We start from the raw sequence: 14,115 nt of genomic DNA, 5'->3' as shown, positions 1-14,115 counted from the left end.
TTTAAATTAAGCCTATTTAGGGCAGATATTTGCTACTTGAAATCAAAAGAATCCGCACTCTAAGCAGATACTGTAGTTACAGAAATCAAAGAGTTCCTGGAGAGTGATCACAATGCAGCTGAACAGCAGATACTACTCAAGAACAAACAATGCATACTGATTTGGGGCAACAAATACGGATTGTCCATTACATACAGATACAAAGAAGATCAAAGAAGGATCAAGACACAAACCATGCCTTCAAAGAGCTACAATTCTAATTCAAATATGTGTAAAACTAATGTATGGCCTCAGAAGTCAAGACAGTGGTTACTGCTGTGGAAGAGAGTATTTCTGGGGTGTTTATATGCTTTATTTATTGATCGGGGTGCTAGTTCCATAAATATGTTCACTTTGTGGCAACTCACCAAACTGTTCATTAATGATCTATGTTATATTTCAATACTTAAAAATAAAAAACCCTCAATAGACCAGTTGGAAGATAATGTTAAGGAAATTAGACAGCAGATTAAAACATACAAAAATATTGAAAATAAGAGAATAAGAAAATTAGAGGGAACGTCCAGCAGGTTCTAGAGAGAAAATCTGAGAGGAAGAAATAATTGACAAAGTAATTTAAGAAAACATCCCCCCCAAAAATAAAAAAATAAAATATCCCACATTAACAGATATGGGTTTCCAGATTAAAAGGACCTACCAAATATCAGTATAATGGATGAAAAAATATCACTGTGAAATGACACAACATTAGGAAAAAATCCAACAAAAAATAGTCACATAAAGGATAAAGAAAAATCAGAGCTCTCAACACGAACACTGGAAGATAAAAGACTTCGGTGTAATGCCCTCCAAAGAAAATTTGGAAGAAAAATCATTTCCTACCAAGATTTCTATACCGAAAGGATCTATTCACGTCAAGGTAGAATAAAGATAATTTAAGGCATTCGCGGTCTCAACACGTAACCACTTAAGCATCCTTTCTCAAGAAAAACTAAAGGATATATATGCTCCCCTAAAATAAAGAAACAAATTAGGAAAGAGAAACACATGGGATGCAGGAATCTGAGTCATCAACAAAGCAGATAAAGGAAATCCACCGGATTACATTGAAGGGATATCATAAAATGGGACATGTATGCTCGTCTTCTCTGCAGAGCCACCCCAAACGTCAAATCCCACACGGGGAAAAAAAAAGCCATAGAAGGTAACCAATCCAGACCGGAGCAGATTTGAAAACTCTGGTAGCTATTTCTCCATGAAAATGAAATTGACAGAATATCTGATGGTTCTGAGGCTCTTGACAGATTTAAACAATTGGTAGAGAGCATAGGATTTAACTACATAGAAAACTACTCAAGACCACTATTAACAAAGGAAAAAAATAAGAAGTCATAAAGAAAAGGAAAGCCAATCAAAGTTTATGACAAGATTCTGAGTAGCATTTCCATGGACATGATAACTATAAAGGCTGAATGCTGACATAACCAAAATTACCACTATGCGGAATCTGAAGGGTGCGCATGTGTAGGCCAACAGAGAGAGAAAAGAGGGCTCAGTAAATCCTCACTTTCCATATCAGGAAGCCAATAATAATGCCCGAAATAACGCAAGTATGTTATTAACTATCAAAATCATTACCTGAAAAAAAAGAATATAAATGATTTCCTCTGTGGAAATGAAAATGGGGAGAAAAGGCATCAATAACTGATGCTTTTTCTTAACAAACCTCACAGAAATAGTTGACTTTTTAAAATTATATGAATGTGTAACTTTAATAAAAACTAAAAATAACATTTATTGAATACTTACCATGAGCTAAAATAAACACTTGTTATATTCTTAGCACTTTACAAGCATTTAATCCTCATAATCCTGAGGTGGGATTCACTTGGTTCTTATCACTATTTACACATGATAAAACTGAGTCAGGAAGAAATTGAACTTGTCTAAGGTCCCACAGCTAATTAATAACAATAGGAATGATGTCATTCAATAGCACAGGATTAAACTGCCCAATTATGTCACAGATGATACAGCTTGCTCCACTCCAATGTGTCCTCTTATCTCTTGCTCATCACAGTAATACATCATTATAAATTCAGCCATTCTTGGAGGAAAATATTTGCACATCACATATCTGATAAGAGATTAATATCCATCGTATATAAAGAACTCCTAAAACTCAATGACTTAAAAAAAAAACCAAAAACCCAATTCGAAAATGGGCAAAGGACCTGAACAGACATTTCTCAAAAGAAGATACACAAATGACCAATGTGCACATGAACACATGCTCAACATCACTACTCATTCAGGAAATGCAATGAGAAATGACTTCATATTCATTAGCATGGCTATCATTTGCTAAAACACACACACACACACACACACACACACACACACACACAGGCACTGATGTGGAGAAATTGGACCCTTTTGCACTGTTGGTGGGAATGTAAAATGGAACAATTGTAGCAAATAGTATGGTGGCCCCTATAAAAGGAAAACATATAATTATAATTTGATCGAGCAATCTCTCTTCGGGTTATTTCCTGAAGATAATTATGCTAAGTGAAAGACTCCAGACCACCCCCCTCAAAAAAAAAAAACACAGTCCATCCATATTGTATAATTCCATTTATATAAATTCTAGAAAATGCAAACTCATCTATAGTGACAGAAAGCAGATCAGAGGTTGGCTGAGGCAGGAGGAGGAGGCAACAAGGGAGGGTCAGAAAGAGAGGTTACCAAGGGGCACAAGGAAACTTCTGGGGGTAACGGATATGTATATACATATATATTCACTACCTGATTGTGGTGATGGTGTTTCACAGTTGTGTTAAAAACTCACAAGATGGTAAACTTTAAATCTGTGCAGCTTGTTGTAGGAAATGATATCTCGGCCATTCCTGTTGGCCTCATCTTCTCTTGGCAAATGGGAGCTGTCAGTGCTGGCCTCCCTTTCTCACCGCCATGGCACACCACGACTCTTTTCTGGTGCAAAGATGGGGCTGTGTATAAACACATTTCTCATCACCTCTGCCTCTTCTAACCTGGCCCACCATCTCTTGTCTGGATTACTGCAATCACCTCTTTCAGCCCTCCTGCTTCCAGTGTTGCCTCCCTTCTACTCAAAACTACAGTGTCTCCCATCTAAATGCCAAGTGCAAGTCCAGTACTTGGTACACAGTATTACCAGGCCCTATCTTCCGCCCACCCCCCACCCCTAGCCTTGCCTACCTGTCTTTGCTTCTGTTACTGCTCCTTCCTCTTCTCTCACTCTATCCCATCCACACTTGCTGCTTCTGAAACATTCCCACACCATCTTCCATCTCTGGGCTTTCCAGATTCCCTCTACGTAGCCTGCTGCTCTCTCTCTCTCTCTCTCTCTCTCTCTCTCTCTCTCTCTCTCTCTGTCCGTTCTCTCTCCTTCTAGTCTTTGCTCAAATGTTTCCTTCGAAAGGAAACTGGACTTTTCTATTTGAAACTGTAAGCCTGTGTCTCAGCCTGGTCATACAATCTACTTAGCTGTTTTTTTTCTGTCTGCCCTTACTAAAACATAAGCTCTGTGAGGGCAGGAACTTTTGGTCATTGTTATGTGCTAAGCATCTAGAATAGTGCTTGGCAAAAAGTAGATGCCTACTGTTAACTGAATAAATAATTTCAAGGGAGTAAAAAAATATATATATGTGTGACTTTTAAGACCAAATAAGTTTTACTGAACAGTGTAAGTGACTTCTTTCAAAACTAACTGACAAGACACAGTACGATACAATAAAATAAACAAGGTACATGAGCTTTGAGACCTTAGCCAGGAATACTGGGAGGCTAAGACAAACTTTAAATACCACAGCATTTTTTAGATGAATGTCCCAAAACTCTAAGCTGCAATCACAACGTAGCTTTTTTCATGGTCTGAAAGATGATCTAAGAATTACAAAGCTACTCAGTTCAAAATAAAGATTTAACAATTATGGAAACAAATGTCCACCCATAAGTGGATTCAACTTTTCCCAAGTCAGAGACATGAATGGAAATTGTAGAGTTAAAAGGAAATTATTTCAAAGTCCCTACTTTCTAGCCTCTCACATTACAACAGGAGACATGGATGGGCCTCGCTTCCTTTTCCTCTTTGGCCCTTCATGAGAGACCAAGAGAATAATATCAAGAATCTGCAATATTTGGCAATATGTTGGCATTTAAATATCCTAAGAATTGTTTTTCCTACACAGACAATGTCACAGAAAATGCTTCCTTCCAAATAAACAAAAATGGTGACCAATAGTTATTGTTTAAGTGATGTTTTTTAAGGTGTTCCAGTCTAAGAACAGGTGTACGAGCATATTAAACAATGGGTTTATAATGCCGTTTCTGCTAAAATTTGCTTGTTTTTCTTTTTTCTTTTTTTATATCCGGGAATAACAAGCAATTGCCAGCAATGCTAGAATAGGAAAATCAAATACTCTGACTATTTACACATGGTTCCCCAAAGCCATTCCTGATTAAAAATTGTACCATTTCAATCTTCCTACTGGAGACACCCATGAACTAGAAGTGCTTGTGAAGCCAATGAATTTAGTACATAATTACACATATCCTATACGAATTACTTCTCAATGACCTCTACTCAGAAATAAGCCAAAGAAGGATGATTGACTCATAAATCTACTTGGTTTCACTGGGAAATGGTATTGAGAGCAAAGTCCTGAAAGATCTTAAGCTTTACCTGAATTTAATTTCAGCAGGAAGTAATCAGTTCTTTTCTGAAGTTCCAATGCATTGACCATGAGCTTTTCCTGTGGCATGGAACGCTCTCCTGTCACTAAGTGACTATGTGACCTTGGACAAATCACTTTCATTCTCCCCACCTCCATATTTTCATCTGTGAAATGAGAAGCTTGAACTAGGTGATTTCAAAAGTCCCTTTCAGATCTGACGTTTTACCATTTCATCATTATAATCACAAGAACACACCTGATCTCACCTATCCTCCCCAGGCAAGAACAGCATTTGATTTACTTTTGGAGTCTCCATCCTATCTAGAACAACTCTGTTGTTCGGCTTTGGGGAACCATGAGTAAATGTCAGAGTACTTGATTTTCCTATTCTAGCTTTGCTGGCAATTGCTTGTTATTGCTGGATACATATAAAATTAGCAGAGATGGCATTAAAAACCCATTGTGTAATATGCTCGTATACCTCTTCTTAGACTGGAACACCTTCAAAAACATCACTTAAAACAATAACTACTGGTCACCATTTCTGTTTATTTGGAAGGAAACGCCTTCTGTAACATTGTCTTTGTAGGAACAATTCTTAAGGTGAACTTCCCTTAGCAAATGCTCAACAACCAAGTTCAAGAGCAGAAAAAGAACAGTCCAGTTGTCTGAAATGCCCACTCTCTTTGCTCCCTTGTAAGCCCTTCCCAATCCCAAACATGATTTTATCCCAAATGGCTCTTTTCAAGTCCACCTTAACTTAGCTCTGGCGGGAGGATAAGGAGACTAGAGAAACAGACATATAACTTGTCACCTAGAAGAAGGCACTTGGAAGAAATGCACCCACCAAAAAGTTTCAAGGGACATGCTTTGTATACCCTCTGACCCAACATCACACACGTAGCCAAAAATCTAGAGAAAGGTTCCATTTCATGGAATAAGCTAATGCATTCAGTCATCTGAGAGCCTGTGTAGCAGCTACAGCAGAGGCTGTGGGGAGAAGAGAAGGGGCGGGGAGAACAGAGGGTATCAGGATCTGCAAAAAAGAGCAAGTAGGACACTCGCCGAACCCATCCAGAGATGGACATTTTAAAACCCCAAATCCCAGAGGTCGCTATATTGTGGAGATAGGAACTAACTGAACTAACTGCTCACAAGGCTGAGTTCAGCCTCAGCTGTTAGGACTCTGAAGCCAGAATGTCTGGGTCACACGCTAGCTCTACTAATTAATAGCTGTATAACCCTGGGAACGTTCACCATCCTTCTGTGCGTCAGTTTCCTCATCTGTAAAATGGGGACAACAGTAGTTATTTCGTTCACAGGGTTGTTGTAAAAATGAAATGAGGTAATACACTTATACCAGTGGCTGGCGCATAGTAGGTGCTCGAGGAAGGAAGAGCTCCCCAGTATTGCTGCTATTATTCGAGTTCTGAGAATCTCTGTGTTTAAGAAAACAAAGGACTTACGCTGCTCTTACAGATTCGAATTTTGCGGTTCCCTCCTCTCTGTGATAATTGCACGGATAAACCTTGATGTATTTATGTGTATGCGTACACTTTATCAGTCTTCACTACTCCTGACCGCAGAAACTATTCATTAAAAATGTAAATTCCTTTCTGAAAGGTATTCTAGATTTCAAAAACGACTTGATCACCCGCACTCTGGGAGGACAATAGGACCATTAACCTGGGGCTGAGAGTACCTGAGAGCACAAAGACACCTTTGTAGCAAGCTGAGCTATCACAGGCGGCTGCCTCAGTTTCAGAGCGTTGTCTCCTTAGGAAAGAAACTAACAAACGCCATTGTTGGTTCACATCAGAGTTCTTGGATGTGATAGTTCTTAACCCCCTGGCAAAGCCTTATTAAAGATCAGAGGATGTGGGTTCTTTCCATTAGGACAGCATCAAATCCCCTCCAAGCAATTTTCTGAGGTCAGCATCATTATTTGAGATGCCAGAGAAAGCAGTGAAATTTCCAACCGCTGAACTCATTCCTTGTTTCGGGAGGAAGACTTAAGGTAAAGTTAGAAAATATTTTAGTTATTCTAAGGAAATTTTTGAGACTGGGAAATGGTAAGAAGTTTAAAGAGAACCACGAGAATTTCTTTAAATCACTTTTCCAAAACAGTCGTTTCCGTAAATGAAAAACAAATAACAAAATCCCATTAAAAAATTAGTTGTCAGACAACAATAACCCTTAAAAGTTCCAGTTCGGTTCCCTGATGAGATATCTAGAACTCCCATTTTCCAAACATCTTTCAATAAACAAGTGGAAGAGAGCCAACCCCGTGTCTTGTATTCCTGTTTCAAATGATCAGGCAAAAAACAAAGTCCACAGGGGTCACGCTGTCCTCGATATTGTCAACTACCCTTTTAATGGCCCCATTCTGAAAAATAATGAAGACCCCAAATGCCCAGAAACTGAACAACAAAAGGAGGGAAATTTGGGTGGGACATAAAACAGATTCCAAGGGGACCAGATTTCAGAAAGGGCAAGGACCAGTTCACCACAACAACCCTATTAGGTAAAAAAAACCACTGAGCTGATACAGGGGCTGGAGAATTTCCTGAGAAGAGAGGAATGTCTGCCTACAAAACCCACCTCCACTGCATCTGGCGAGGTAGGACAGTAGTCAAAACTGTATAAAGGCAAGAACACGTCCATATTTCACAAATCACTCCCATCAAGACAGTGATGTCAACCATAATAAAATATTTTGGCAAGACTGGAAATGTGCACCTGTGGGAACCTGGAAAGATTTGACAGATTTTTGTTTTCCCAGCCCTTTATCAGCAAGTTAATTATAGCAACTGTACAATCTACGCTGAGCTTTACAGAAAGGCAGTTGGCTGCATGAAACCAAGATGACGCTCTCCTGGGCCTGGGAAAGACAAAATGACAGCAGTGCTTACACGTGAAAATATTCTATCTGCGTACAGTCCAACAATGAGCCAGACAGAGCAGCTAGAGGAGAAAGAGAAATGTATATTCTGCAGCTATGTGGTTGTGGTGAACCTAACAAGGACACACAGCACCCGTGTAGTACACACACACACACACACACACACACACACACACACACACACGTGCACACATGCTCACGGATGCGTGCTCTCCAGAACCTGCGCCACTCTGGTCCTGTGACACTCAGGGCTGCTCGTCCCCCAGGCAGACTGTACCTTCGAAGCTGTAACTGTACACTGCCACCGCTGACCTTTCCACCAGATTTTCGTCGTGATGCCAGCTCACGGCCATTTTCCCCATGCCAAAATAAGGTTCCTCTTTCAGATATGGCATTTTCTGGGGATCCATGAAATTCAGCAACGTGACGTTGTATGCAGACCTGTTCTTAATGTCCACTTCATCCTGTCCGTCAAAGGAGCCCATGCCAATCCTGGGGAAATCTGGACCTATGCACAGCGGCACGGCATCAATGCTGGCCTTGTCTTTGGCGACGAGTTCTTCCCACGCCTGGATGGTCTCGACCTGCAGGTAGTCGTTGAGCTTGAGGAAGGTTTGACAGGCGGCAGCGATTTCAGCCTCGCTGTATCTCGTGTTAGAGCCCTTCATGGGCCAGGGCACCGCGAAGAGCCTGGTGTTCAGGTACTTGTAGGTGCAGCCTGGGTTACCAATGAGGATGCGAGAGACCGGAGTAAGTACATCTTTGCCTTGGACCCTCACCAGGTCCCGGAAGAGGACTCCATGCTTGTGCAGGGCGAGAAAGGCTGCTTGCACCTCCTTATGGAGCCCCTCGGGGACACTGCCAGCTTCTCGGAGAACTAGCTTAGGATATTTCAGTTGCCACTAAAACAAAACCAGAGCAAAAGTACGTGTTTATGGATGGTGTTCGTTTCATTATTTCCAAAGGATGTATGTTTGTAAGGATTAGGGGGGAAAAAACAAAAACAAATGTCCGGTGGTATTTCTAAAGAGGATTGGTTTCTCTCTAGTCTAAAATAGAAGACTAAATAAAACAAATGTCATCAACTCTCCAATCAAGATTTTCAAGTCCAAATTCAATTAAGAATCGTTCATATAAACAAAATAATATAATTTGGGCTGTGAATTCTCAGGCTCCCTCTATGACCGCTTCTCCCCACTCTCAATCTGTCTTCTAGCCTTTGGGCCTCCAGAAAACACAATTTTATTGATTGACTGCTTATCACTTATGTAGTAAGTGCTTACTTACTATGTGCCATGGACTGTTCTAAGTGATTTATACACATCAACTCACTTACTTCTCACAAATCTACATGATAGGACTATGCTGGCCTCCAGTTTATAGAAATGAGAAGACTAAAGCAGAGAGACATTTTTAAAACTCGCCCCAAATCACTAAGTACTGGAGCTGGAACTTGAAGCCACTGGGTTCTTAACCACCATGTCGCACTGCCTCTCAATAAACGACAAACTCGTTTCTCCGTCAACACATTCACTGAAAGAGAAATCACTTGTCTCTGGGAGGCAGAAACTAAGTTCCATAACCACGAGAGACAATTTTGTTCCCAATGATAATACTGGTCTCTAGAAAATACTCACTAAATTGTGAATGAATGGATGAATGAATGAGTGGGGTGTTCCACTGCAATTTAGAAAGTGGTAATAATTTCGGCTGGTGGTGTTGGAGGACAGTACTGTAAGATAATTCTCTCTAACACGGAAATAAGCGGGTTTATTGATGTTGCTTAGACTGAATTACCTTTTTAGCCACCACTTCTGGCCCCTAGGACTTGACATATGAATTGGTTTCGAGCCAGAGTTCCCTGACTCCATACAACGAAATTGACTGTTTTTAAACCAATGCACAGGATTTTACATTTACCCCGATAAAGTTTAGTCTGACTGGTTGCTTCTTAGTATTGTGTTACTGACCATTTTGACATGCATTCATTCTATGTTTTCATTCAATAATGATCGTTTATATAATAAACAGAGCAAGACCACTTAGTCTCCCAGACATTTTTCTTTTCATTCAAAATATGTCTGTAGAGCACCTAAAAAATACTAGGCAGGGATTAGGTTCCTGTCCTCACTGAGCTTTCTACCAAATCAGGTAAATAAATAAGAAAAAGGAACCCCAAACACTGTTAGATAATAGCCCAGAAACAAAGCAGTAGGAGAGGTGTCATTAGCATAGGAAAGACTCTCTGAGGAGCTGGCATTTAAGCTGAGATCTTCCAGAAAAGAAAGTCGCAGCCATGTGACAAACCAGGCAAAGAACTTCCCAGGAAGAGGGACTAAGAACTACAAAGGCGCTGAGGATGGACACCAGCCTATTCTACAGACAAAAAGGCCACTTGACTAGAGCAAAACGTCAGAGACACAAGAGGTGAATGTGGGGGAGGCGGAGGCTGGCCCACACGATGCCTGGGAGGACACAGTCAGGATTCCAGACTTTACAGTAAGTGCCCTGGAGGACTTCACGGAGAGAGTAATTGGATTTTCATGGATAGAAATCACTCTTAGGAAAAATACAGGGCATGGATCAGAAAGAGGCAAATATGAAAATGGAATATCCTATTAGTAGGTGCTAGTACAACCATCCAGGAGAAAAGTGATGACGGTTTGGATGAGAGACAGAATGAATGGACAGATAAAACACATATTTAATAGGGAGAGTAAAAGGATGTGCTCATGGGTTAGATGTGAGGGATGAAGAGAGGAAAGAAGTTATGGGTGACTTCCAAATTTCTGGATTTAACAAATGAACAAACAATTTACTATTTTTTGAAATAACAAATGGTAGGGAGAAGAACAGAGCGGAAAGAGGAATTCCATTTTGGAGCTGTAGCCATCACGATACCTATGAAATCTTCAGGTGGAAATAGCAAAGGGGCAAGTGGATACACACATGTGGAGCTCAGAAGAGAAAGTGGAGCGAGGGAAGTCAGGTGGGAGCTGTCAGCTCACAGGTGGTTTGCAAAGGCCTGGAAACTACTGAGATGTCCTTCGGAAACAGCACAAACACAGAAGAGAGCCCAAAGCCATTTCCTGAGTCACAGAGGAAGGTGTAGCAAAGGAGATCAGGTAGGAAATCAGGAGGGTGTATTAACGCAGGAACCAAAAGAGAGGACATTTCAAGGAGGATGAATACTCAACTATGTCAACTGCCCCTGAGAGGCCAAGGGAGATGAGGACAGAAATTAGCCACTGGGTTTGGCAGCATGGAAATCACTGGCAACAAAGACAAGAGCAGTGTCTCAAGAGTGATGGGGAAGAGTCAGATAAGAGTAGGCTGCTGGTGGAATGAAAGGAGGAAGAGGTGAGGGCCTGTAGAAAGGTCTGCTTGGGGAGCAGGAAAGGGAGCTATTGAGGAAGAAGAATGCTAGGTCAAGGGGCGGCCCTTAACAATGACAGTAGCGACACTAGGGTTTGTCATTATACTCGGGGGAAGGATAGAGAGGAAGATGCTGGTACAGCAGAAGAGGGGTGATTGGCCCCAGGAGCAAAAGTCTCCCAAGCGAGGCAGGCGTGTCCTCTGTGCGATTTGTATGGCAATCCAATAGAGTTGGAGGAGGCGGGGCTAGTAGGACCGTTTCACTTTTAATCTACAAAAAAGAAAGAAATCAAGCTTTACTAAAATACGTGTACATACATATGTCACTCCAGCATGTAAGTGGTATGCTGGAGTCCCTTTGCATCAGCTCGAGAAAGCCTATCCTAATACATCTCTTCCCAACTGCACATTCAAAAACGCCACATTGGCAGTTTGAAATTGACCATAGTGGAGTATTTACACCACAGAAATCAGGAAACTCTAAAAATCAAGGCTGTTCTCCTCCCACCCCAGGGAACCAATTGTTAAATATTTAGTAGGACACCACTGTTTATACTCAAACTTTGTTACTGATGGGAGTATATGACCAAAAACATTTGGAAAGGAGAAAATATACTTCCTGTATTGGAATAGGCTGGAAGGAGAAAGAATACATAAATTCAGATAAGACAGTGAATTTGATAATAGGCAGATGACTACGTCCCAGGGTTTTGGGGGGCAGAGAAAGGGGGCGTTTCCATTTTTCTCAGTGAAAACCTAAAACGAATCACTAGCTCAGAGTATGTGCTGGTCCATTAAGGGCTGTTTGCCAGATAGTTCTGGATTCTTCTCCCATCACCCAGCTTTTGGGGCCCAATGTAGAATTACACTTCTTGGCCCTTCCTGTAGGATGAAACATGACTACTTCTGTTCAATGAGAAATGATGGCTGTCACTTCTAGCCTGGAGCACTTCATTGTCAGTGCCAGACCCTCCAGAAAACTTTCTTTCCCTTTGGCATAGTAACCAGCTGGTGACTGCCTGAATTCCTGAGTTGCTACTTTAATGGGTAGTGACTCTCTGCCAACCCACAAATGATATGTAAAATGCACAAGAAATGCCACTGAGATCTGGTTGTTACTATAGTATCATCTGGACCATTCTGGCTGATCCAGAATGCAGGAAATAGAAGGCAAGAAGAAAGTCTGAGGAAGCCTGCGGAAGAAAAATAAAGTCAAGTCTGAATGGGGGAAATGAATTTAGGAAAGCTTAGTAGGATTGTCTTGCTTTTCACAGGGCCCCTCTGAGGTGCATGATCATAAATTTAAAGAGACAAAGAGCAGAGTTGTGTGGCACACCATTATGGACTCTCGTGGAGACTGAGGGATCTGTTCAGAATTTATAGTTTCTATATCTCGTTTATCCCAATGGGAAGTGAAAACAGAAATATCACGCTTCCTGTTTACGCAGCTCATGAAGGTAGCAGTGTAATTGAGTGAGCAAGAGACAGAACATTCTCAAGCCATAAGCAGTTAACTAATTTTATCACTAAACTGGGTATTCTCTGAGCAAGTCCCCAAGACTTCAGTATAACCTCAAGTACATCTAACTAGCAGCGATAATTAAGAAGCAAATTTCTCCATAGTTTCTTAACAATTTCAGAGTTATTTTATTAGTCCTAATGTAAAATATTAAGGAAAAGTAAGACAATTCCCAGGAACTTTATTTTAGAACACGCTCCTTCTGGGGCTGAGAGAGGAAGAAGAATGAAAATAATACACACACACATACGCATACTCAGACCGCTCGTTCTGGTGTTGTACTGGGGCTGGAGAAAATATATTTAACACAGGCCAATTCTAATTCTAAGAAACCAGGAAATTCACCTAACCACCTGAGTATCACGTGGAAACACCCTGACGTTAGAAGCAGCGTCCTAAAAATAAAACAATAATAATGACATGGGAGAGTATTCAAAACAGTTTTTTTTCTACTGCTACGTCGTGTCCCGCTTCTTTGCCTACAGGCCTCAGGCCTGCACCTTCAAGGCAGGTTCTTTCCTCCAACTGTCTACCTGGCAGGTCCCTCTCATCCTCCAGGCCACTTTCTCAAAGGAAGTGTCACTTTCTCAAAGAAACCTTCCCTGAGTTTCCACCCTCAAACAGGTATCCCTGTTACCACTCATCACACACTTTACTTATCTTTCATTGCTCTCATCCATCTGTAACTATGTATTTATTTGAACTGCTACGTGTTTGATAATCTCTCCTAAAGACTGCAATGTGCTAAAAGGAGGAGATGTTAGCTTTTTTATTCTCCGTTATGCCCCCAGCATACGGCTCCAACATGAGCGCTTAAGACTTCTTCGTAAGTATTAAAGAATAAAAGCTTTAATACTGATAGGAAACAGATTAAAGAGTGCCTGGGCAGGGGGTGGGAGATGCAAAGAGGCATGAGGGTTCTTTAGGGATTCTGGAAATGTTCAAAAACTACTGTGGTGAGGAATACACAGCTCGGCAAATTTACCGAAATTTACTGAATTGTATAATTTTAAAAGGTGAACAAACTTGTGTGTAAATCGGACATACATACAGTGTATCAATAAAGTGTTTTAAAAGGAAAACTGTTACATTTGAATATACAAAATTTTAAACTTTTGCAGAAAAAGAATTATAAAATTAAAAGCCAAATACTAACTAAAAAAATATTTGCAATTTATATGGCAGAAATGAGCTTAACAGTCTTAATAAAAAAACATTCCAAATTTAAATATATATATACACATATAAATCTATACATATATATCAGTAGAAATACAGAAGGCTCTTCAATACAGATTTAATTTAGTTATGCCTATTAAAATAGCAAAAAATAAAATTTTATAGTAATACCTGTTGTTGGTGAGTGCAAAATAAAATATTCTGACAATCTGCAATTAGAAATGCAAATACTATAACCCCGCTTAAAGCCAATTGGTCAAAAATGTATCAAAACATAATATGTTCATATCTTTTCATCTAGTTATTCTACTTCTAAGAATTTATCTCAGGAAAATAGAGAAATTTATCAAGATTATAAGGATATTCACTGTTACTTATAATAATTAGGAACTAAAAAAACACAAGATGCTCATTAGGAGATT

The 14,115-nt window shown here is 40.3% G+C and overlaps 1 protein-coding gene across 3 annotated transcripts in view; it reads right to left on the bottom strand.

The window, feature by feature from the left end:
• Positions 1–14,115, bottom strand: part of FTO (FTO alpha-ketoglutarate dependent dioxygenase) — a 341,170-nt gene that overhangs the window by 228,883 nt on the left and 98,172 nt on the right. For all 3 annotated transcript variants that reach the window (XM_081030799.1, XM_081030801.1, XM_081030800.1), the window contains one exon: positions 7,898–8,522. In XM_081030799.1, coding sequence (XP_080886925.1) covers positions 7,898–8,522 — 625 coding nt within the window. The remainder of the gene's footprint in view (positions 1–7,897; positions 8,523–14,115) is intronic.

The sequence above is a fragment of the Rhinolophus hipposideros genome (assembly GCF_964194185.1).
Source record: "Rhinolophus hipposideros genome assembly, chromosome: 21".
Taxonomy (NCBI): Eukaryota; Metazoa; Chordata; class Mammalia; order Chiroptera; family Rhinolophidae; genus Rhinolophus; species Rhinolophus hipposideros.
This window is presented reverse-complemented; position numbering and strand designations above follow the sequence as displayed.